At 42.0% G+C, this 25282-nt stretch overlaps 1 protein-coding gene across 2 annotated transcripts in view; it reads right to left on the bottom strand.

Moving 5' to 3' along the window:
- Nucleotides 1-25282, bottom strand: part of def6a (DEF6 guanine nucleotide exchange factor a) — a 113383-nt gene that overhangs the window by 7304 nt on the left and 80797 nt on the right. For both annotated transcript variants that reach the window (XM_055654502.1, XM_055654503.1), the window contains exons 4-10: nucleotides 16627-16851; nucleotides 14927-15073; nucleotides 14705-14813; nucleotides 9302-9492; nucleotides 7114-7221; nucleotides 5433-5599; nucleotides 1392-1590 (exon numbers count right to left, since the gene is read on the bottom strand). In XM_055654502.1, coding sequence (XP_055510477.1) covers nucleotides 1392-1590; nucleotides 5433-5599; nucleotides 7114-7221; nucleotides 9302-9492; nucleotides 14705-14813; nucleotides 14927-15073; nucleotides 16627-16851 — 1146 coding nt within the window. The remainder of the gene's footprint in view (nucleotides 1-1391; nucleotides 1591-5432; nucleotides 5600-7113; nucleotides 7222-9301; nucleotides 9493-14704; nucleotides 14814-14926; nucleotides 15074-16626; nucleotides 16852-25282) is intronic.

Here is a 25282-nt window from a genome sequence, read left to right as displayed (position 1 = left end):
GAAGACCAAGGCGGAATCAGCTAATTTAATATCGTACCTATATAATATCATTTTAAACATAGAAATACCCACAACAGATGGAATTAGAAAAGATTGGGAACAAGAATTAGCTATAAAAATCTCAAAAGAGACCTGGGATAATCATTTACTACAGGTGCATAACAGGTGCATAAATGTTCGATCAACGTACGACATACGCTCATCCAATTTAAAACATTACATAGATTATATTATTCAAAAACTAAATTAAATAAAATCTTCCCTAATGTTTCACCAATCTGTGATAAATGCCTGTGTCAAGAAGCTACCATAGCGCACTCTTTTGTTTTTTGTACAAAAATCCAAAAATTCTGGTATGAAATATTTGATATTTTTTCAAAATTGATCAAAATAAAACTGGTACCAAAACCAGAATGGATTATCTTCGGAATATCGGAAGATAACCCTGAATTAAACGTGTTTCAGAGGAATTTATTTAATTACGGGCTAATAATGGGAAAAAAGCTTATACTTAAATTCTGGAAAAATGCGCCGACACCAACAATAAAAATGTGGATATCAAATATGTTTGAAACATTACATCTGGAAGAGATGAGATTCCTCCTAGCAGGTAAAGCAGACCAATTCCAAAAGACGTGGTCTATGTTTCTGGACCTATTACAAGTATGAGGTGCAATAGTAATTTAAAAAAAACCAAATATATAAATAAGTGGTATCAGGACCTGGTAACGGGAGGTAAAATAACAAAAACAGACTTGGTTGGTAGTCCCCTTTCTGCTGAGTTTAATGTTATAATAGAGCGATTGTTTCTATTTTCTCTCTCTTTCTTTTCTAGGGTCTATTTTCTCACTTTACTTCCTTCTCTAACTTCTTTCCTAAGGGGCTTTCTTTTCCCAACACTCTTGCACTGCACGACTCTCTTGCACTTTCTTTACTTTCCTTACTTCTACCTTTTTCTTAAATCTCAAAAAAAATGAAGCGGTACAAAAAATGTATTAAGATATATGTGTTGTGTAGGATTGTAATTTACCGTACTTCTAATAAAAAAAAAAAAAAAAAAAAAAAAAAAAATAAAAAAAAAAAAAAAAAAAAAAAATTAGTGTGTGTTTGTGTGGGTGGTTAGTGTGTGTGAGACGCCGCAGGCCGCCGCTCCCCCCCCCCCCACCCACCCCGCAACCGCAAATTGAGGGGAAGGGACCCAATGGGTCCCACTTGGTCTAGTATACAATAAAAATCACATATTAATGTTTGCCCCTCAATTCCTATATACTATTATCAAATAATGTCCAACATTTAGAAAATATTGCCTTCACTTGTAACAACATCTGGCACGAGCCTCTTGTTAATCTCATAAACCATGACTATTGTTATGAGTCCTGAAATATACGTACCGCCACATCCTGGTCTGCTCGCTGCCTGTTGACCCGCACTTCCTCCAGTTGTTTCTGAGCCTCCTCCAAAATCTTTGTTTTATTTTCCATCTCTTGCTTTAACTCTTGCTTTTCTCTCTCGGTTTTTATAATTAGCTCTTCCTGCTCTTCCTTCAGCTGCATGAGTTCTTTCATCTTCTCTTCCTCCTCAGTCAGCAAGCTAATACAAAACAAACCATTGATGTCAGCAATTCAGAAGCACATTTTCATGCTGCTTTGGTGTGTACAAGAAATCTGCAAAATATATTCTGCAATTCTGCTTGGTCACTGGGGGACAAAACATGTGAACCAGACTTGAAACAGAACATCAAAGCAGTGAGAGCATTTTGGGAAAGTTCTTCCAATGCCCTAATATTGCTGTCTACTTGCCCCCAAGTTGTGTTTTGCCCCAGTGTGGCTCCAAGTGCAGCCTTTGGTGGGGCAAAGTTAGGCTCCAAGTGCAGCCTTTGGTGGGGCAAAGCTCAGACAGCCAACAGGATTCACAAAATGGTTTTGAGCTGGAGAGCCTCATCAACCATCACATCTCTCAGTACTACTAATTGTGAATGTATATGACATATACAAACAAGCACACATACTTTAGGTCTGTGCAAAAGATTCAAAATATAAAAAAATGTGTAATATTTAAAAAATACGTCCAAAATGCTATCACTTCGAAAAAACAATTGAAAAAACGAAAACTAATCAAATAATACAATAAGCTCCCATCATTATACACAATTCAAATGCCCTATTGAAATGAATAGGGCTTGGAGCAGGTTAAACCATGTACAGTGTCAGTGGGTAACCTTCCCAGCATGAGAACTGAGAAGCCTCAAGAATACTGCTGCTCCACTAGACCAATGCAACACTTAGCAACACAGGCTGCTTGCTAGAATAAATGGCTTTAGCTGACAGTACAGTAAAATGTGAATAATTTCTGGTGGTAACACTGGAGTTGCAGCAAAATATTCGGTCCACAAACATAATTCATATTTGCCCCACCTGTCAGTCATTTCAAACCATTCAATGCATTTAAATTTCTGCCTCAGAAGTTTGACCAGTTATTATTAGGGGTTTCTCCTTTATATCAACGAGCCCAAGCGTAGACTTGGTGACCGTTTTTCTGAACTCTTGCACTCAGTCCATCTAGGACTGCTGGAACTCCCCTTCCCATTCCCATATTGGCCTTTCTGTCCTGGGCCTCCTCCATTGCCAGGGTGAGGTCACATACACACTGGAGCAACAGCACCTTAGGCAGCTTACAACCTAGTGCTATGAACGTTGTAATGTCCATATTTTAGGTACCACTCTACCCTATTCTTTATCTTCTTCCCTCCCTCCATCCTGACCCTGGTGTATGTGTGTACCCTCTCTCCGTCTCTCCCTTTCTCCCCCTCAGTTCCTTTCCACAGATCTCTCCCCCTCTGGCAATGCATTTCATTCATCTTTCAAACCTCTTCTCCCTGTATCAACACCCTTTTGACTATTTTGTAAATGGGGTGAGAATCCAAAAATCAGAGGTGCATAGGGACTTGGGAGTGCTGGTGCAGGATTCCCAAAAAGTTAATTTGCAAGTTGAATCTGTAGTAATGAAAACAAACTCAATGCTAGCATTTAATTCAAGAGGGCTTGTATACAAAAGCGGAGTTGTAATGCTGAGTCGCCTATGTATCTCATCTTGCCCCGTAGACACAACACAAAGATAGCCTGATAACCAACAGACAATTTGTACAGCTGCTGTTTTAAACCATAGTCCCATGCATAGAAGGATCTGCGGCCTATCGTGTCCAGATCGCAAACAACTGTGACACAACTCTGTATTTGCAGTTTAAAATGTTAAACAATACTTCATATTGCAAAACAGTCCTGCACTGTTTTTAAAGGCTGAGTTCACAAACTCTATCTGATCCTCGTCACCATTGTAAGATATTACGGCTTCAGTTTGTAGATAGAAACAAGCACAGGTTTTCAGTACACGCTGTTGCTAGTGTGCGTCTTCTTTATTTCACAAAAGTACACTGCACATACTCACACATATTCACGACACTGATCAAGATATTGAATATATCACATGACACAAATCATACCATTATAGTACTCGGTACTTAAAGTTACAGTTATATACACTACACGTAAGTTTCAATGAGGTCTTCCTTCATCTAAACTTTTAATGATTAAATTAAAATTCTGAACGTGTTTTTGTACAATAACACTATTGCTGACATGTTAATGCATGTAAAACAATGTCAACAGTGTTAAGTGATCCAAACAGTTTCACTAAACAGAAGCATGTCCATGCAGGGACCAAGTGATTTAAGAATATTCAAGAAGTGTAATATCTATAGGTCTCAAACTATAGATTGGTGATTACTGTGTGCTCAGGAACTTTGCATTCTAAGTAAAATTCCACCTTGATTTACACGACTATCATCACATAATTAAACAGCGATTTTCCTGTGAGAAATTTATGGAATTGTCAAAGCTGGGTGAAGGCCAAGAACACAATTAGGATCGGATATTTTCAAAGACAGAAAATTCAGAAAGTAGTGTTTAAGTGATGCTCGGCTTGTGTTTTGTAAACCCTAAGCTTCAGCGAGGAGCGGGTCTTTTTGGCAGAGAAAATATTAAAGCCAGATTAGCCCAAGTACTCAAGGTTTTATCAGATTCACTTATTTGTTTTTTTCAGTAAGCGGAGGCTTCAGCACAAACCCCTGTGGTGTACCATTCCTTATATTTTGCTATGTTAGCTTCTTGTGACTGACATTTATCACAAATGGGTGAGACATTGGGGAAAAGTGTATTTATTTTAGTTTTTGAATAATATAGTCTATGTAATGTTTTATATTGGATTACCCAAAGTAGAATGGTTGTCATAATTTTGGAATATTTGAAGGTAATCTTCATGGCCATCTAATAAGTCTGGGGGCATATGTTTTTGTATATTTTTTCAGGATAATCACGGATTGACTTAATTATGGGCTAATTAAATTATGGGCTAATAATGGGAAAAAAGCTCATACTTAAATTTTGGAAAAATGCTCCAATACCAACAACAAAAATGTGGATTTCAAACATGTTCGAAACACTACACTTGGAAGAGATGAGACTCCTAGCAGGCAAAGCAGATCACTTCCAAAAGACGTAGTCTGCATTTATGGAACTATTACAAGCATAAGGTGCAATAATAAGTTAAAACATAAAGGCCACCAGGACCTGGTAATGGGGGGTATAAAATAAATTTTTAATAAAAACACGGTTGGTATATCCTTTTTTGCGGAGTTTTGTGTTACAATAGAGCGATTGATTTTCCTTTCTTTTTTTTTTTTTTTTCTTTCTAGGGTCTTATTTCCTTTCTTTGCTTCCTTCTCTAATTCCTTCCCTAAGGGGTTCTCTTCTCCCAACACTTTCCTGCACCTTCACGATTCTTGCTTACTTTCCTTACTTCTTTTATTTCTATCTTTTTTAAAGCTCAAAAAATGAAGTGGTACAATATAATGTAATAAGATATATGCGATGTATTAATGTGATTTACTGTACCGCTAATAAAAATAAAATAAAAAAATATATATATATATTTTGCAATCAGTAAAATACTCATTCATGTCCATTTCCTGATATGGCAGACTGTTGCCCACTCATTATACCTGGAGAGCTTTTATTTTCCATGATAATCTTTTCCAATGTCTTCTGAAAATCCAAATACAATACTTCCACTAGCTCCCCCTATATCCTATACCCACAACATATTACTTTTTCCGTGAATTCCAATTAATTGGATACACACGATTTTCATTCATAAAATCACATTGTCCTTGCCTGAAGACTGCATTTTTCTGTACCGCACTATAATGTCTTTAAAACGAGTTTTTAGAACATTCCCGATGCAGATGTTAAGCTAATTGGCAAACAGCTTCGTTGGCAAACAGCTAATTGGCAAACAGCTTCGTGCTTTCTCATGTTGTATTTAATTTCAAGACAGCTTTTGTTGCACCATTATGTAGATTTGTATTTTCCTCTTACTTGGTCTGTGCATATCTCTTCGATTCCTCTTCCTGCCGAGCAGATACTTCAGCAAAAAGAGCTTCCTCTAAACTTTTCTGCATGGCCTCCAGTTCTTGAATCCGCTTTTTCTGACGGTCTGCCTCTGCCTCCTTTAATTCCATCTCAACTTGCATGCTGGCTCGAGCCTGAGGAAGAAACATGGTCATTATATAGGCCAACAAACAAAAGTTGCATGTAGCTAGCTCTGGGTTACTGAGTCTTTCATCTGAGATCCAATCCCAAATATTGCAATTGATTGACGGAATGGAAATTTCCCAACGGCTCACTGTAAACTCATTCCTGGTCCTAACACCATTTACTCAAAACCATCAACCAAAAACTGTGCACAATTTTACCCAGGTAAGTTTCTGGGAGTAAGCAGGAAAGTACATCTCTGAGGCATGTACTGAGTAACTTTGTAGAGGTATGATACTACTATTCTTGTGTCACAGTGTTGATGTGGGATCCATTCCCTACAAATAAAACCATTCATCTCGATCAATGCAACTAAAATTACAAACAACAATATATACTTTTCTGAATTAAATAAATGTTTTATTTCTCAGGAATAACTCTTACTCCAACACTCCACCAGAGGTCTCTTCCTTCTCCTGATGTCCGTATCAAAGCCACTTTGCAGCATGATTTATTATCCATCTGCAGCCTCTGCACATTTAGCTTCGCTATGTAACAGTTTATTTCAACTGCACATCTGTGTTTAAATTGCTGAGCTGCTAATTGAAATCATGTCATGGACATTCTAGGATTTCCATCAAATGAACACAATGAATTTATCTGGCTCCTCCCAAGAAACGTGCCAACAACTTCCTCCATTTCTACAACTCACTTAAAGTGAAGCAAATGGTGTGAAATTCCATTGTCCCCATGACTCTAAGTTGATTGTCAAGTCCCACATGCTAAGCAAGATTACTGACCTCTAAATGCAGTAAAAAGCACTGATATTCTCATATATACTTTTGTTATGTCCAGACAACTTCTCCCTGGTCTCACAGTCTTTATGTCTTCATTAACCATAAATGACCGACAAGGCATCATATTCTGTTCCATAATAAACTGGGTTCACAAATCATCATGGTCACTGCTCTTCCAACAGCTCTCTGCCCCAATTTATTGAATGAAGAGTTCCCACTCTCATCATCTATAAATCCCATCTCTACCCATTCATAGGTCTTTCCATCTTCTGACCGAAACCTGTCCTCCCATCAGTCATGGAGAAGCCATTGGCCACATTAGCCCTTCTCCCAACTTACGTTATTCTGACCAACTCCTCTACCTCTAAGTAGCATTCCAGCAATCAGTTCCTGCAAACGTTCTCATCAGGTAACAGTTTTGTGGCTATGAAGTAAGCTGAGCAATTTTCCATATTACCGGCACCAGAAAGATCAGAAAGATGAAAATAAAAATTCGCACAGCAGAATAAAACAGGAAGAAACTGTGAAAGTAAATATATGTTAGCAGGTAAAAAGCAGCACAGAAATAATTGATCCAAAAATAATCATTGTGATGACTGATTAGGATCCACAATGCAAACTGAGGACCTAGACCCAAGTAGCATCACAGGGAGAGACTAAGACAGACAATTGTCTATTGTTTCCACAGTGACCAATTCTCAAAACATTTCATCTGTTTGGGCCCCAACCTGTTCAGCTTGTCGAAGCTGTATCTCTAACGCCCTTTGCATTTCTTCGTGCTGTTGTTTTCTTCGCTGATTCTCTTCCTTTAACAGTGTTTCCGCCTGTCTCTGAGCCTGGAGTGAGGGAGAGAATTAAAAAAAGATCAGCTTCCATCCATTACAAAGGACAAATAGTAAACTCATTAAAATGTTTCAAAGCACAATGCTCCACAGAGTTCACACTGTCCATTGATCACCCATTTACTCGAGTTCAATGTTATTCCAAACTCCCTACAATAGGGGCAATTTACAGAGGCCAAGTAATCAGTAAACCCACACGTCTTTGGGATGTGGGTAGAAACCAGAGCACTGGAGGAAACACGTGCAGTCACAGGGAGAACATGAAAACTCCACAGAGACAGCACCCGAGGTCGGGTTCGAACCCAAGTCTCTGGTGCTGTGTCAACAATCTATTCCTGCTTCCGAGGGAAAAGGGACAATCTGGGGAAGGGCTGAAGGAGAAAGAAAAGCATTCATATGAACAGCCATAAAATGAAATTCTCAGGTCTTATTGAAGTGCTTCAATATCTTTAGACAAAAGGCCACGCATAAGCCAAGACACATTTTTAAAAGTTTTGAAATGCATTTTAAAGATGATTTTGAAAAAAATAGCTCCCTGTTATTAAAACACTTGGAGTTCTCACAATTTCAAATGACATAAATGGATTTTTCTTGTTTAAAGTTTCAAATTGTTTTTAATTGAAGTTAAGATCACACATCCCCCCCACCTATGACACCCACAGATGGAAGATCTATTAAATGAAGGTTTGGCATTTCCCCCTTCAATTTTATCTACAACCTTCTTTGGGGTTTTTTTCTGCAGTATGGACACCAAATATCTTCCACGGCTCATTCAAATAACTTTACTTGTGAGACTTGACATTGTCAAAAGCTACATAGAAAGCAGTAGATTTGGAAGTCCTCCAGTTTCCGCATTTAACCAGCTTTTCTTCCAGGGATCCAGTCACCAGTGACAATTGGACAGAAATCAGCTCAGTCAGCAACCACACTAGCTTCCTGCCTGGTATACGTGGCTCAAACACTCACTGGGTATACCCGCTGAGGCAGTCTTACAAAGCTAATTAAACACCACAATATGGATAAGGAAAATGCTCTTTTGTAGCTGTTATTCCCTGAGCACAAATTATTCACTGGAAAATATAGATTTTTTATTTTCCAATCGATCCAAGAATTTCCGTGTCACAGCAAAATATGTCTTTAGAGTGCAGAGATGCTTGGTAAACTGACTCATCGATTTTATATTAATGCTTCTTTTAGCCTATGTTTTTACTAACTAAAAGAATGCTTTACTAGATGTACTGTTATCTGAAACAAAAGCATCGTTATAGCTTCCTCACCAATGGAATTTGCCTACACTTGTGTTTGTATGGTTTCAATGGATTGATTAAAACAGATAGTCAAAAAATCCAAATCATAATAATCAGGATTTCAGTAAAATGAGCTCCCATTGCACCAATATATATTACTCACCAAACTATGTTCAAATGTAATTGTTATTAAATTAGGCATTATAGCTGGGATGTCAATCTTGACTATCAGGGATGCTACCTGACTCACTGAGTTACTCCAACACTTTGTGTCTCCTTTTGGTATAAACCAGCATCTGCAGTTTCTTGTCATCACAATTGCATTTGCAGAATAGTTGTACCATTAATTCCCAGATGGTCAGAACCTTTTATCCCAGGGTGGAAATGTCAAGGACCAGACAGCATAGCTTCAAGGTGAGAAGGGCAATGTTTAAAGATGTACTGGGCAATTTGTTTATTACACAGGGAGTGGTGGGTCTGGAGTGTCTGCTATGGGCAGATACAATAGTGACAATCAAGAGGTTTTTAAATAGCCACGTGGATATGTAGAGAATGAAGGGATATGCTGACGGAGGAGATTAGTTTAATTTGGCATCATGTACGGCATGGACATTAGAAGTTAAAGGACCTGCAGAGTCTGAAAAAGGGTCTCGACCCGAAACGTCACCTATTTCTTTTCTCCAGGGATGCTGTCTGACCCGCTGAGTTAGTCCAGCTTTTTGTGTTTATCATAGGCTAAAGGACCTGTTAGTGTGCTGAACCCATTCTGTGTGCTGTTCTTGCTCTTCATTACATAATCACATTACCATTATTTTATTTTTGATTACCTCCTTAAGTAATTCAAGTTCTTGCAATTTTCTCTCCTTTTCCTCCTGAAGCTGTTTGAGTCTCTGAAGTTCTTCCTCTTTTGCTGCTCGTCGTTTCTCCCGAAGCTCTCGTTGATCACGTCTTTTCTGTTTTAAGTCCTTGTGTAATGATTTCTTTCCCTCGGCCTGTAACCGTATTGCTGTCTGAATGGCTGAATGTAGAAATATAAAATAAACGAGATTACATAGTCAGACCACTAAATTCCAAAAGGAAAAAGCACAACTTTCTCCCCAGGCTTCTGCAATTCCCTCCTCCATTTTTCTTGAATTGCCCAAGAGCAGCCTTCTGTCAATGCATCCGCCTCACATAGAACCTGCACAAATGATTGATGATTTACCACACCACCAACTAATGATGAGGAAGAGTGAAGGGCTGTTCTTATGGGAGATCAAAGTGCTTGGTTTGGAGAATACTTGGGCTTCAGAGAAGAAGGTGAGTAGAAGCAAAGTATAAATAACGCAGGCGGTTTAAGCTATTCTTCTGGTTAGGTCTGCTAGATTTATTTTTTAGTGTTTATGAATGAGGCGGTTGTGGCCGTCATTGGAGTTGTGTACTCCTCCTGTCAGATGTGGGATATCAGGGAGCAGTCAAGTGTCCTTGACGACTATGCCTGCAGGAAGAGTATCCAGCTGCAGCTCCTCTCAGACTGTGTGGATCAGTTGGAACAGCAGTTAGACACATGGAGGCAGGAGGCAGAATGAAGTTCCAGGGTGGTGGCCACATCCAAGGTTATGCCAGATAGATGGATGCTCACCAGGAGAGAGTCTCCTGTGGCTATCTTCCTGTCAAACTAATTTTTGGATACTGTTGTTAAGAATAAGGGGCAGGCCAATTAAGACTGAGATGAGGAAAAACTTTTTGAGCCAGAGAGTTGTGAGTCTGTGGAATTCTCTGCCACAGTAGGCAGTGGAGGCCAATTCACTGGAATGCATTCATGAGAGAGTTAGGGCTATATCTAACTCTCTTAGGGCGAAAATGCAGGAACAGGGCACTGAATCTGGATGATCAGCTATGATCATATTGAATGACGGTGCTGGCTCGAAAGACCGAATGGCCCACTCCTGCACCTACTTTGTAAGTTTCTGTGGAGGGGAAAATAACAGCAGTAGCCTGAACAGAGCCACCACATCTCGTTGAACTGCTCTGTTAAACAGTCGGGTAGGTCTATGTCTAGATGAGCTACAGTGAGAGGGAACACGCATCAGGGGTACAGACGGGTGTTTCTGTGGCCACTAGTGAGATCCCAGGATTGTAGGCTGCTCACTAATACCAGGGTTAAGCGTATCTCTGAGTTGGCACAAAGACATTCTGAAATATGGAGAGCAGCAGAGGTCATTGTAAAAATATATAATTTATGCTTTTGTGTGTTATGTATAATTTATGGTTCTATGTTTTCTTATGTGATGTTTTTTGTATGTCTGAATCTGTGCTTGTGATGCTGCTGCAAGCAAGACTTTCATTGTACCTGTACCTCACCGTACATGTTCACATGGCAATAAATTTGCCCCAAGACTTGAGACATTGGAACCACTGTCATAGGTTGGAAGTGAGGCAAGGTCCTGCAAAAACCATAGTCCCTTTTTTTTTTAAGACCAAATGTATGACTTCTCTGATCATGCAAGATTCCCGTACTATCTTGGTCCTTTTTTTCTGGATGGTGCTGGTTGTATTATTATGCTTTACATAACTTAGAGAGTTGGGTAAGAAGTTAACAATGCAGGACCTCCAGGGTTGTTAAGTCAGGATTACTACCAGTGGCATGAGCTAGTGAGGCAAGAAACAATACCAGTGCAGTTCTATATCTGGCCAAGGAGCTGGTGTAGGAGATAGGACTTCATATATATGGATCTCTCTTCCAGGGCAGGTGGGATCTGTACAACGGATGGTTGGCCCTGAACAAGAGGGGAACTAATATCCTTGCAGGGATGTTTGCTGGTACTACTTTGGAGGGATTAAAAGAGAATTGCACAGGGGTGGTAACCAGAGCAGGAGAGCAGCAAGTGGAAGGATGGATGGGAAGGTCGAGGTTGTGGCAAGTCTGAAAGGACAGGCTAATAAACATTATGAGACTGATGGGCTGATTATTTCAATGCAAGTGTGTTTATTTCAATGCAAGTATTATGGGTAAGGTGGATGAATTTAGAGTCAGGATCAATGCATGAAACTGTGATGTTGTGTCCATTGCTGAAACATACTGGACCTTAATTGGAAACAAGCCTAACAAGGTGACTGTCAATGGGAAAGTATTTTGGGGGCAGTGATCCAACTCTCATGCCTTATAGCAATTGCAGCGCCAGAGACCCGGGTTCGATCCCGACTGTGGGTGCGGTCTATGCGGAGTTTGTACATCCTTCCCACGACCGGCGTGGGTTTCCCCTGAAATCTTCGATTTCCTCCCACATTCCAAATACGTACAGGTTTGTAGGTTAATTTGCTGGGCATGTGTAAATTATTCCTAGTGTATGTTAATGTTCGGGTATCGTTGGTCGGTGCGGACTCGGTGGGCAGAAGGGCCTTTATCCGTGCTGTATTTTTAAACTAAAAGCAACTCTATAAGATAATGGCAAATAAGAATGAATCTGGCATTTAGGAGTGATACTAAATAAGGGTAATGTGTATTAAAGAACTGCAGATGCTGGTTTACACAAAATGTGTAGGTAACTCAGAGGGCCAGGCAGCATCTCTGGAGAGAAGGAATGCGTGACATTTCGGGTCGAGACCCTTCTTCAGATTGATGTCATGGGTGTGGGCGGGACAGAAATAGAATGTAGTCGGAGACAGTAAGACTGGTGGGAGAACTGGGAGAGAGGGAAAGCAAGGTCTATTTGAAGTTGGAGAAGTCAATGTTCAGACTGCTGGGGTGTAAGCAACCCTAGCGAAATACGAGGTGCCGTTCCTCCAATTTGCGCTCACTGACAATGAGGAGGTCCAGGATGGAAAGGTCAGATTGGGAATGGGAGGGATATATATATACGGGATCCCACTATTGGCCACATCTTCCTATCTCCACCCCCCCCATTCTGCTTTCCGCAGCGACCGTTCCTTCCGCAACTCCCTGGTCAACTCGTCCCTTCCCATCCAAAACACCAGCCCAGGTACTTTCCCCTGCAACCGCAGGAGATGCAACACCTATCTATCCAAAGTTATTGAGAGATCTCCACTCTTTTGGTGGGGTCTTGACCAAAATCTTGCTATCCTCTCTAGCCACCTGCAAGGTTCAAAAGGACTGGAGAGAAGCCAATGTTATTCCTTCATCTCTGTTCTGAAATACAGATAACCCATGAAATTATAGACCGGTGAGCTTGTTGTTAGTGTTAAGGAAACTTTTGGAAAGGATTCGTTGGGATTCTTTCACATTTGGGATAATTAGGGACAATGGATATGCCGTTGACTGCGGTAGGTCATGTCATTAACTTGGTTGAGTTTTTTGAGGTGGTGATGAAGGTGATTGACGAGGATAGAGCAGTGGATGTTGTCCACATGGATTTTAGTATGGGATTTGATAAAGTTCCTCGTGGTAGGCTGAGACAGACGATTAAGATGTACGGGATCCACAGCAACTCGGTCATTTGGATTCAGAACTAGCTTACTCTCAGAAGACTGGGGGTTGTGGGGGAAGGATGTTATTCTGGCTGGCGATCAATGTACAGAGGCGTTCCGCAGGGATCAATGCTGTGACCTCTGTTGTTTGTGTTGTGTAGAAACGACTTGAACATAAATGTGTTGGGTTGATTGTTCAAGTTTGCAGATGATACCAGAACTGGTAGGTTTGCGACAATGAGAAAGGCAGTCAAAGATATCGATTAGTTTAAGAGACTTTGAAGTCACCTCTCATTATTCTAAACACATGAACTAAGGGGTTACCCAAAGAACCCATGAACTAAGCTGCCCTGCGTGTCTTGATGGGACAATCTCTCAAACCTTGAATTAGCCTGGTAAATTCCGGGAGTTGCCTGGAATTCAATCTGTGAAAGTCGGAGGTGTTGTACTTTGGGAGGTTGAATGCAGCTAATGGTAAGACCTTCAACAGCATTGAAGTACAGACGGATCTTACAGTCCAAGTGCACAACTCCCTGAAAGTGGCAACACAAATAGACAGTGGTAAAGAAAGCATATTGTATGCTTGCCTTCATCGGTCGGGGCATTGAGTCAGGAAGTCATGTTATACCTTTATAGGAGTTCGGTTAAGCTGCATTTGGGGTATTGTGTAGAGTTTTGGTCGCCCCATTACTGGAAGAATGTGGATGTTTTGGAGATGGTGCAGAAGAGATTTACCATAAAGCTGCCTGGATTAGAGGCTATTAGCTACACGGAGAAGTTGGATTGTTTCCTCTGGAGCATCAGATGCTGAGTGGTGATCAATGTCCAGGGGTGTTCCACAGGGATCAATGCTGGGACCTCTGTTGTTTGTGATATATCAGCCAGATGCTGATAGAAATGTAGAACAATATGAGACGCACATATAGAGTAGACAGTAAGAACCATTTCCCCCCCAGGGTGGAATTGTCAAAGACTAGATGGCATAGCTTTAACATCAGAGGGGAAAACTTTAAACGAGATGTGCGGGGCAATTTATTTTTCTACACAGAGATTCGGGGTGCCTGGACAAACTGTCAGGGATGTTGATGGAGGCAGATAGGATTGTGGCATTTAAGAGGCTTTTCATTAGGATCATTGATATGCAGGAAAGGGAGGAATATCAAATAGTTTGGAAGGAATTAGTTTAATTTGGCATCATGTTTGGCACAGACATCACAGACCAAAGGGCTTGCTCCTGTGTTAAACTGTTCTATGCTGTCTATGTTCTCCATGTAATATTCAAGCAGGCCCATTTGTTAAATGCAATGAAGACGCAGAGTCTTGATTCATTCTTGCTGCTTCCTGATTTAGGACACTGGAAACAAATTTTCTACTATTCTTCGATTCTGCTGACAGCAATATTGAAATGTTTTGTGAGGAAAAATAGCAAGCAATTAAAAACAGTACCATGGTTAAATAACCTCAGCAACTTCAAATCCAAGTCTACAAGCCATCCTCGGGTAACAAACGGGTTCTGCTTTCATGGACCACATTAATTTAATGTTGTCCATAAGTCAGAAAGTACACAACAATTTCTTTATATGGTATCAATGCTATGGGAATTTGTTCATATGTAGGTGTATCCATAGGTCAGGCATTCGTAACCCAGTAAAGACCACTACTTCTAGTACAAGACTCCAAATTATTATCAGGCAACGCTTGATGTGCAAATGTTGTCACTGTCAAATTTCAGGCATTTCCACAGTTAAAACTTGACTTCAATAAGAACAGACAAGATGAGCTTTTGCGCAGCAAGGTGCACCCACAGTTTAACGTTGCCCTACCTGTTGTCCATTCCTGTCGCTGTTTTGTGTCTGATGCACACATCTCAAAAGTCCTTGATGGGGTCTTTACACAGAACATGCATCTTTTGCCATCTCGTTCTGATAGAACCTTAAACGCGAAAAGCAAAAGTTTATCATAAGAGCGAGGCATACTTCACAAAACATGAAATGATCAGATATATTATCAGGTATATTATCAGATTATTGGTTAATTGACTCTACCTCGACACAGCAGTTCCTATCCAAAGGGATAATGCCTTTCCTTTCCTTCCGATCTTCACTCACATAGTAGGACAGGACGTTCGGTTTGAGAATGAACCACCGCTCTGTCCAATTTCGCCTCAATTGCCCCTTCTTCCACAAGTAACCCTGGCGTAACACAAGATCAAAGCAAATCAACAATACGTGAAACTTTTAAGAAAGAACTGCAGATGCTGGAAAAATCGAAGGTAGACAAAAATGCTGGAGAAACTACGGAGGGAGCGGTCTCCGCGGAATGCCGAAAGGGGAGGAGATGGGAAGATGTGGCCAATGGTAGGATCCCGTTGGAGGTGGCGAAAATGTTGGTGGATTATCTGTTGTTGGTGACAGCTGGTAAGGTGGAAGGTGAGGACAAGGGGGACTCTGCCCTTGTTTTACGAGTGGGGGGGGGGAATGGGGAGTGAGAGCAGAGCTGTGGGATAGAGAAGAGACCCTGGTGAGAGCCTCATCTATCGTCGAAGAGGGGAAACCCCGTTCCCTAAAGAATGAGGGCATCTCCAATGCCCTGGTTTGGAACACCTCATCCCGAGTGCAGATGCAGCGTAGACGGAGGAGGAATTGGAAGTAGGGGATAGAGTCCTTACAGGAAGCAGATGGGAAGAAGTGTAGTCCAGATAGCCATGGGAGTCAGTGGGTTTGTAGGAGATGTCGGTCAGTAGACTGTTACCTGTGATGGAGATAGTGAGGTCTAGAAACGGTCGGGAGATGTCGGAAATGGTCCAGGTGAATACTTCTGAATGATCAATTAAGACTATTTATGTTGCATGTGGCTAGTTTATTAGAAAGAATAAACCATTTTCCAACCCAAAGATTTACATCTGGGCAGAATAGAAATGACAGAATATCACCCAGATCATGACACTTTTTATAAATATATTCCCAGTATTTTCTGCTTCAATATTATTCAAAGCAATCGAAGTTCCTATTTCCTTCAATTCCTTTAAATCAAAATTTATTGATGGTTATATTAATAATCTCATCACACTCGCACTCGAGAACTGGATGCAGTACTTTCCACTCGTGAGCTTTTGACCATTGAAAGCAAGGCGCACTGCGTTGATTTCCACTCCTGACAGTTTCCATCATGAGAAGTTGATACCTGGCCCAGAAATTCAGTTACATAGGGCTGTGTTTCTCAGCAATACACATATTAAAAATGAATGAAATACGACTGTGACCATTTCCTGATGTCGTCAAAGCCCTCATTCAAGCTCTTATCCCAATCATATATCCAGCAACCCCTTCTGCATGACCTGCTCTCAGAACAGTCCCACCCATACCATTCCTCCATTCCTTCCATTGGTACAAACACACAACCCAGGCTTGATCTATTGCAACCACCCTCTGACACCCATCTCCTCCCCCCTCAATGAGCTCTGATCTCTAGCTACCAACCCTACCACCAGCCTCCAACCTTGTGCTCTCCAATGTCCCAGTTCAGTACAAAATTACAAAGGCTTGAATCAATTTCCAGCCAGATTGCTGTCATAAATTAACCTTTTACCCATACTGTGCACAGACCTGTATTCAAAGGCATAACCTACCTCACACACACACACACACACCCAGGAAACTCTACAACTCGACTCAAGGAAGAACGTAATGTGGGGAAGAACTGAGATAATAATAAATAATTCCAGTGTTTACTTGAAAATACATGCCTGTTTAAGCACATCTTCAATAATTTCTTGATAGACTTCCTCCACAGCCATAGTGAGTGTTTCTCTTTCTATTCCCCTGGTAAATCTGCCAGAGTTCACCCATTCCAGAAACACCCAGACTGTGATTCCGTTCTGGAAGGCCTCCTGAGATAAGAATTCATCCAACTCGCCCGCGTTCCATTCCATGCTCATTTCTGTACAGATCTTCTTCAGCAGATATTCCACCTACAAAAAGAATAATAGATTTCAGATATATGCTTGGAAATATTTCGATTCACTGCCCAGGATTAAAAAATCTAAACACTTCCAAATAAAGTTTAGGTCAGCATTAAGAATAAAGAAAAAAATAGAATCGCCAATTTCAGAATGTAAAATCAAAGCTTTGCTTTGATGCTCCAAATAATTCTGACTCCGAATACAGAACTATTAATTAATTTTATTATGCTTTGGGAAAAACTTTAACGTAACAGAATTGAATTTCAGGGAAAGACGGCTTTCTACATGTTGAAATTTCACAAATAGGGTATTTAGAATTAAAAAGGCGAGCCAAAACAATTTTACACATTGAGGAAGAAGCAGATTTCATCTTCAAATTGAGTTTTGAACAGAGGAGAGTAAATGACCATTCTCCATCTTTACATTGCAATTATGGGACAGAAAGAGACTACAGTAAATCCTCATCTACATACCGCCATCTACATAGCGGAATTCGATGTGACAGGTGGAGGCTCCCGTTGCATTGCCCCCACCCCCTCTAAATTCTCCCAAGTGCAAATGTTGAAAGAACTGAAAATTCTTCAACTGCTTAGTCCCTGATGAACGGTGATTGACCAATCTGACCTGCTGAGTGTTTCCAGCCTTTTCTGCTTATATTTTATATAATGGTAATTGTGGTAATTTCATCAATAGATGTGTAAACACCGGCTGTGATCATTGTGCACTGGTTTTTATATTGTAATGTGCTAAGCGATGTGTACATTTTCTGTTTTTAACCATACATTTATTTAGCTGTTTTTGCAACCTCAGGACATTCCAAATCTCTTTATCGCCAATTAAATACTTTTGCAAGCAAAATTTGCGTGGCACAGCAAAAGCCCGCAAACAGCAATGTTAAATCGACTGTTCTATTTTGAATGATATTGATCGGACAATGATCTGCAAAGTATAACATAGGATCTTTTACATCCACTTAGAGAGCAACAGACTTCTATAGAAATCTCATCCAAAATATCCAGAGAGGGCAGCACTTCCACAAGATTTAAGCCATCAGCCTAAACTGCGTGCTGAAGTAATGGAGATTTTAATACTGAATGAGCAGTGTGACCAATTTGATTTCACTGCCAATGGTGAATTGCGTAGGATGCGTATTTGTTCCCACGCAATTTTTATTTGTCCCCTTGTTTTGTCTTGTTCACCTTTCATTGCCCTTTTTGTAAAATCCTACCGTTTAAAGAAGAGGCATAACTTGAAATACAATCTCATCTTCCATCTTGGTGGATAATAAGTGCCTAGCTAAACATTCAGGTCTGTTTCTATTTGAGACAATACACGATCACTCAATATTTGGAAGAATGTTCCAAGATCACTTTGAAAGCTCAGGACGCCTAAAAAAAAATAGTAGAGTCACACAGATGCTGGTTCACAAAGAAACAAAATGCTGGTTGAGATTCTGGAAGAAATTCAGCTTCCATTTTTTAAACTGCAGATACAACACATAAATAAGAATGTGGTGCATTCCACCAGTCACTCTACATCACCCCCTCCACCCAATGCAAACATGAAACCCGTGGTTCCAGATACTCCATGGATTTCTGAAGATAGTAAGGATTCAGTTGGCTTCATACTGACAAACACACAAACTGCCTTTGAACCTAATACACCAGAAAGGGAATGTATGCGCTTAATACCATTGTTCTTACCAATTTTTAGCTGCACTCCTCTGACCTACTTAATTCCTCCAATGACTCATGGCAGGCAATGCTGTTTGATAATTGACCACAATGGTGCTGCTGGAACACCAAGGGTATGTTCATACCCTGTTTTGTATGAAAGGTCCACAAGGACAAGATCAGTGTAGCTGAGTAATTGTCATAACGCCAGTTGTTCTGCATTCCAATTCAGAAATCTGAGGACAATGTCATCATTTTTCTGGGAATGTACGAATCATACAACGTAATGGTTATGTAAAATAATCTGACTGTAATTTGAGGGTTCAATTGGAAACATGGACATTGGGAGCCCTGGAAATGTGGTACCTTGAACCTCAGCATTTTGACAGTGATAAGGGATACAGGAAATCAACAAATAAATCTACTTTAGCATTTGTAACTATTTAGTAAACCAGATAACCTTTCCTTCTTGTTAGGATACCATAGTCTGTATGAAAATATTTATACCAAAATAATGGATAGGGTCAATAACATGTGATGAATGCAAAACATTGCTGGCATCTTGGAGAGTGGTGGAATGTGGAAACCTTGCCCAATATTTGAATATCGTTCTGGAACTACGGAATGACATTCTGAGCAATGAGTGCCAATAAAAGCTGTAAATCTTCAGGATACTTGCCCTGCACCAGAAGCAAAGGAACAGGGGGAGATACAAAAGGGAAACAGGTCCTTCATCCCAACTGAGCAAATTGCCCCATCAAAGCCAGTACCTGCATTTGTACCATATCCTCTTTTTCCTTTCCCCATGTACCCGTCCAAGTGTCTTTTAAAGATTCTTGGCAAAAGTTATAACTGATGATCAGGGAAACCACAATGAAGAGGTGGGTGGGAGGTCAATTAAATGTTTCATTTTTTATAAATCAAATCTGGATGTCTCTTTCAAAAGTGCTCAGATCTATCCATCTGTTGAATAAATCATTAATGAAGCTAATTTTACCATTTTTCCAAATACTAACGACAATTCAGTTCACTGTCCTCCACACTCAAAGCATGCATTTGGGCTATATATTATATCAACAAAAATATATTAAATAACATATCACAAAATATATTATTAATTTCTATGCATTTGAATAATGTGTTTCTAAGAGTGAATCCAAGAAACCCAATTTTAATTTATTTTGCTTCTTTTTAAAAGAGAACAAAGCAAAATGGATTCTGAAGACAACATTGGTTAGTGTAAATTCAAATGTTGAAGCTTACGATGTGTGCATGCGCATTGTTAAACAGTGTACCGAGAGCTTATTTGAATTTTTTTTAATGTTGCTCAGTAGCAAAGGAAATGCCTGAAATGCTACAGGAAGTGCGGTTTCAGAGTAACTGCCCCAGCCCAGCACATCAGCTGGTTACAACTTATCCAGCTTCCACAGAGTGGTTTTTTTTTCATATAAATATATCGCTGGCTCAGATGCCACACAGTGTAGTGGCATCCCTTGGAACTTCATTCTAGGCCAGGGCTCATTTTACAATTAAATATTTAAATACTTGGTATTTATATATTTCAAATTTAAATAAGTAAATTTGGAAAATGCGTTGTAATTGCAATGTTTCTCATAAACATTGAGAAACATAAGCATGGAAACAGGCCCTTCAGCCCACCAAGCGATGCTGACAGTCAAACCTGTTTACACCAATCGCATCAACTCCGCCAGATTCTACTACTCCGCTGCACATTAGGGCCAATTTTACAGCAGCCAATTAACTAACCCTTGGAGCGCCGAGAGGATACCCACGCGACACTGGAGGAACATGCACACTCCACACAGACAGCAACCGAGGCCAGGATTGAACCCAGCTCTCCAGTGCTGTGACGCAGCGGCTCTACATTGTTTTACCTTAACAACTTTATTTGGATATTCTATTAAACAATAATTCTATTCTCTAAAAGATCAATTATTAAGAATAATTATCACTATGTTACACTTTTACTCAAGTGCTAGAGATGCCAGACATCAGGGTAAACACATGTCCTTTTGCTATGATGAAAACTTAATATTAGGTCTGGGCAGAGTTAACTGGGTTGAGGAACCATTCCTCCTTGTTATACTTAATGAATTTCACCTTCACAGTTCTGTTGTGAAAGACAATGCATTGTTGCATCACACACACCAAAAGTTGACAATTACAATCCATGGTGAGTGTTGAATTAACAGATATCAGCTGAGTTGCTAGTGAAAGCAAAACAATTGTGGACTAATTCTCACATTCTAATAAAACCCCCAAAATTCACAGCTACCAGACAAGGTCGCACAATGAAAGTTAAAATGGCCCTATGCTTAAATTAAAAGTACAGGTAAAGGGCCTGTCCCACTTTCCCGAGTTATTCACGAATTCTCCCGAGTTTTCAAACTCGCAGAATGTTCGTAACAAGTTCGAAGGAGGCCGTAGGAGTCAGTGGATATATCGTAGCGGCTCGTTATGCCAGACGTAGGTACTCGGGGCATCGGGTAAGTCGGGACGTTTTTTTAGCATGACCAAAAATGTCCACAAGTAAAAAAATAGCCCCGAGTACCTACGGCTGGCATAACGAGCTGCTATGATATATCTACGGACTCCTACGGCTCGTTACGAACATTCTGCGAGTTTGAAAACTCAGGAGAATTTGTGAATAACTCGGGAAAGTGGGACAGGCCCTTTACGAGTGAAGGCCCCCCATTTCAGATGGGTCTCCAAAACATCTGATAGTATATACGTAGCTCAGTGTACTTTAGTTTAGTTTAAAGATGCAGCATGGAAATATGCCCTTCCGTCCTCTGAGTCCAAACCATTGATCACCTGTTCACACTAGTTCTATGTTATCACACTTTGGTATCCATTCCCTACATACTAATTGCAATTTACAGCCAATTAACCTTTAAACCCACACGTATTTGGGATTTAAAAGAAACCGGAGCACCCAGAGGAAACCCACGTGGTCATAACGAGAACGTGCAAACTCAACACAGACAGCAGCTGAGGCCAGGATCTCTGGTGCTGTGAGGCAGCAGCTCTACCAGCTGCACCACTTTGCTGCCCCTGGTTAAAAAACAGATTGTAATGGCCTGCCAGCACTCAATTTCTAGGTTCACCACATTGCTAATGATCACATGGAGGAAGCAATAGGAGCCACCCAGCACAAACATTGTTGCATAATCCAAATTCGGTCAGCAATATCAGCAGAAAAAGATAAGAAAAACCGAGGTCTTTATTTCATGTCAATCATGTCCACTGTCCATCATTTCAGAACAGAATCAACAGGTGTTCCTGAAGTGCACTGCTTTTGTAGAGGAATGGCAGTAGAGGGTTGACGGTGGATATGCAATGGAAGACATTCAAAGACTGCATGGATGAACTACAACAATTGTTCATCCCAGTTTGGCAAAAGAATAAATCAGGGAAGGTAGTGCATCCGTGGATAACAAGGGAAATCAGGGATAGTATCAAAACAAAAGATGAAGCATACAAATTAGCCAGAAAAAGCAGCCTACCAGAGGACTGGGAGAAATTCAGAGTCCAGCAGAGGAGGACAAAGGGCTTAATTAGGAAAGGGAAAATAGATTATGAAAGAAAACTGGCAGGGAACATAAAAACTGACTGCAAAGGTTTTTATAGCTATGTGAAGAGAAAAAGATTAGTTAAAACAAATGTAGGTCCCTTGCAGTCAGAAACAGGTGAATTGACCATGGGGAACAAAGACATGGCAGACCAATTGAATAACTACTTTGGTTCTGTCTTCACTAAGGAAGACATAAATAATCTGCCGGAAATAACAGGGGACCGAGGGTCAAATGAGATGGAGGAACTGAGTGAAATCCAGGTTAGCCGGGAAATGGTGTTAGGTAAATTGAATGGATTAAAGGCCGATAAATCCCCAGGGCCAGATAGGCTGCATCCCAGAGTACTTACGGAAGTAGCCGCAAAAATAGTGGATGCATTAGTGATAATTTTTCAAAACTCTTTAGATTCTGGAGTAGTTCCTGAGGATTGGAGGGTAGCTAATGTAACCCCACTTTTTAAAAAGGGAGGGAGAGAGAAAACGGGGAATTGCAGACCAGTTAGTCTAACATCGGTAGTGGGGAAACTGCTAGAGTCAGTTATTAAAGATGGGATAGCAGCACATTTGGAAAGTGGTGAAATCATTGGGCAAACTCAGCATGTATTTATGAAAGGTAAATCATGTCTGACGAATCTTATAGAATTTTACGAGGATGTAACTAGTAGAGTGGATAAGGGAGAACCAGTGGATGTGGTGTATCTGGACTTTCAGAAGGCTTTCGGCAAGGTCCCACATAAGAGATTAGTATACAAACTTAAAGCACATGGTATTGGGGGTTCAGTATTGATGTGGATAGAGAACTGGCTGGCAGACAGGAAGCAAAGAGTAGGAGTAAACGGGTCCTTTTCACAATGGCAGGCAGTGACGAGTGGGGTACCGCAAGGCTCAGTGCTGGGACCCCAGCTATTTACAATATATACTACACCAAGTGCAGACCCATTGGGTCTGTTCCCCCAACGTGCGGTTGTGGGGGGGGGGGGGGGGGGGGGGGGGGGGAGGCGGCATGCAGCTGTCACACACACTAACTATCCCCCCCCCCGCACTCACCCTAATTACCCCCCTCGATTTATATTAATATTATTAATTTGCTCCTTTTACCCAAGAGTTCGGACTGGCGACCGGAAGCATAGCCCCCAAAGTTCACATCTGAAAAAGAACATGGGTATTGGGGGTTCACTTCTAGAGCATACTGGGGGGTGAAAGGGGGCAGGAGGCACTTTGCACCCAAGGGAGCAGGACCAAACATAGAGAGGGGGGACAAGAGGGGAGAGGAAAGAGGGACAAGGGGTGGGTTTTGGAGGGGGGGGAGGGGGGGGGGGAGGGGGGAAGTGGGGATTCCACCGCACTCACCAGGGAGAGGCTAGAAGGGAGATTAGAGGGGGTTCACTGTACACTGACAGGAGGAGGGGGACAAGAGGGAGGGGAGTCAGGGGGGGGGAGAAGGTAGAGGGTGGAGAGGGGAGAGAGAGAGGGGGGGAGAGGGGGGGAGGGAGAGGTGGAGGGGAAAAGAGGGAGGGGAGGGGGGGAAGAGGGAGAGGGAAAGGAGAAAGCGAAGAAGAAAAAGAGGGAGGGGGGTGCTGGGAGACCAAGGGGGATACCTGAGGGAGTATGAAAGGTGAGGGAGGAGAGGGAGGGGGAGAGGTGGAGAGGGGCCCCAGAAGGAGGGGGGGGTAGGAGTGGAGGGAAGGGGGAGACGGGGGGGAGAGAGGTGAGGAGAGAGAAGGAGGAGAGGGGGGGAGAGAGGAGAGGGATAGACAGGAGAGAGAGAGCGAAGACCATAACCACTGTTTATACTTTGGCAATATAACATTCTGAGAGGGAGGGGGTGTAGGGGGGAGGGCAGGAGAGGGGGGAGGGGATGGGGAGAGGGGGGAGAGAGGGTAGAAACACATAGATGTGGGAAGGTAAGGAGAGGGGGGAGAGGGGCTGGGAAAGGGGAGGGTGGGTTCTGGGGAGAAACATGAGAGGGGAGGAGGGGAGGGGGGTAAATCTAGGACAGAGAGAGAGAGGAGAGGGGGGGTGAGGGGGGAGAGGGGTTGTGAGAGGAGGAAAAGGAGAGGGGAGGGGGGAGGTGAGAGGGGAGTGTGTGTGGGACTGGGATATCGGAGGATATATTTACGTGTGTGACCAAACCCCACACGGCTAACATCACAGCAAAACGGAGAGGATGGACGGGGAGGAGAGAGGAGAGATAGGGGGGGATGAGGGGGGGGGGGAGGGGTTAACAGAGGATTCCAGAGGTGAGATCACAGGGAGGAGGTGAGGGGACAGGAGGGGGGTGGGGTTACAAAGGGGGGAGAGGGTGGGGGACAAGGACAGGGGAAATGGCCCAGAGAAGCACCGTGACTGGATACTGGTTGGCATGATCAGATCCTCCGATCCTAAATACGGAAATGGGGACAGGTCCGGAGGGGTGGGGGGGAGAATGCAGATGGGCCTTAACTCGCTGGGCAAGAGAACTGCTGAGCCAGTCTCAGCATCTATCCTTAGTTGATGGGGGAGAGACAGGGGAGAGGGAGTTATGGGGAGAGGAGAGGGGGAGAGGGGGAGGGGTAGGGGTGGGGAGGTCAAAGACTAGGAGGAGTGGGTAGGAGGGGGGATGGGGATGGATTACAAGAGGAGTTACGTTAGGAGAGGGGGGAGAATAATGAGTTGAGAGGGGGGGGGAATCGGAACTTAGGGGGAGAGGAGGGGCCGCGAAGGACTAACACCTAGGCACAAACAGGGTTAAGAGGACCCTAGACAACTGATTTTCTAGTGTCAGGAGACCATTACAAGAGGAATGGGGAGGAGGGAGGGGGATGTGGTTTTTAGGTTGTGGACTAGTGTTACCGGACCAAGAGAGGTTTTTTTATATGGGGGTGGAGTGGAAGAGGAGGGGGGCACGTTACAATTCGAACAACCGAAGAGAACATGCCCCGTCTAACTAGATCACACCACTGGACCATCATGCAGTCTACACTTTGCATTCCCGACAAATTCGTCTGCCCCAGCTACAGTTTAGTTTCAAAAACCATATTGAAGGAGAGTTACTTGTGAGCACATTGTGGCGAGACATGCCCGGTTGGGTCCACAGGCAGGGGAACAGTCGCCATGATCCGCGTGCAACAGCCTTCTACATATTTAGGCACGAAGAACTGGGGGGCAGCTACTAGCTGCACCCGATGGGGTT

The sequence above is a fragment of the Leucoraja erinacea genome, chromosome 24 (genome assembly GCF_028641065.1).
Source record: "Leucoraja erinacea ecotype New England chromosome 24, Leri_hhj_1, whole genome shotgun sequence".
Lineage (NCBI taxonomy): Eukaryota > Metazoa > Chordata > Chondrichthyes > Rajiformes > Rajidae > Leucoraja > Leucoraja erinaceus.
This window is presented reverse-complemented; position numbering and strand designations above follow the sequence as displayed.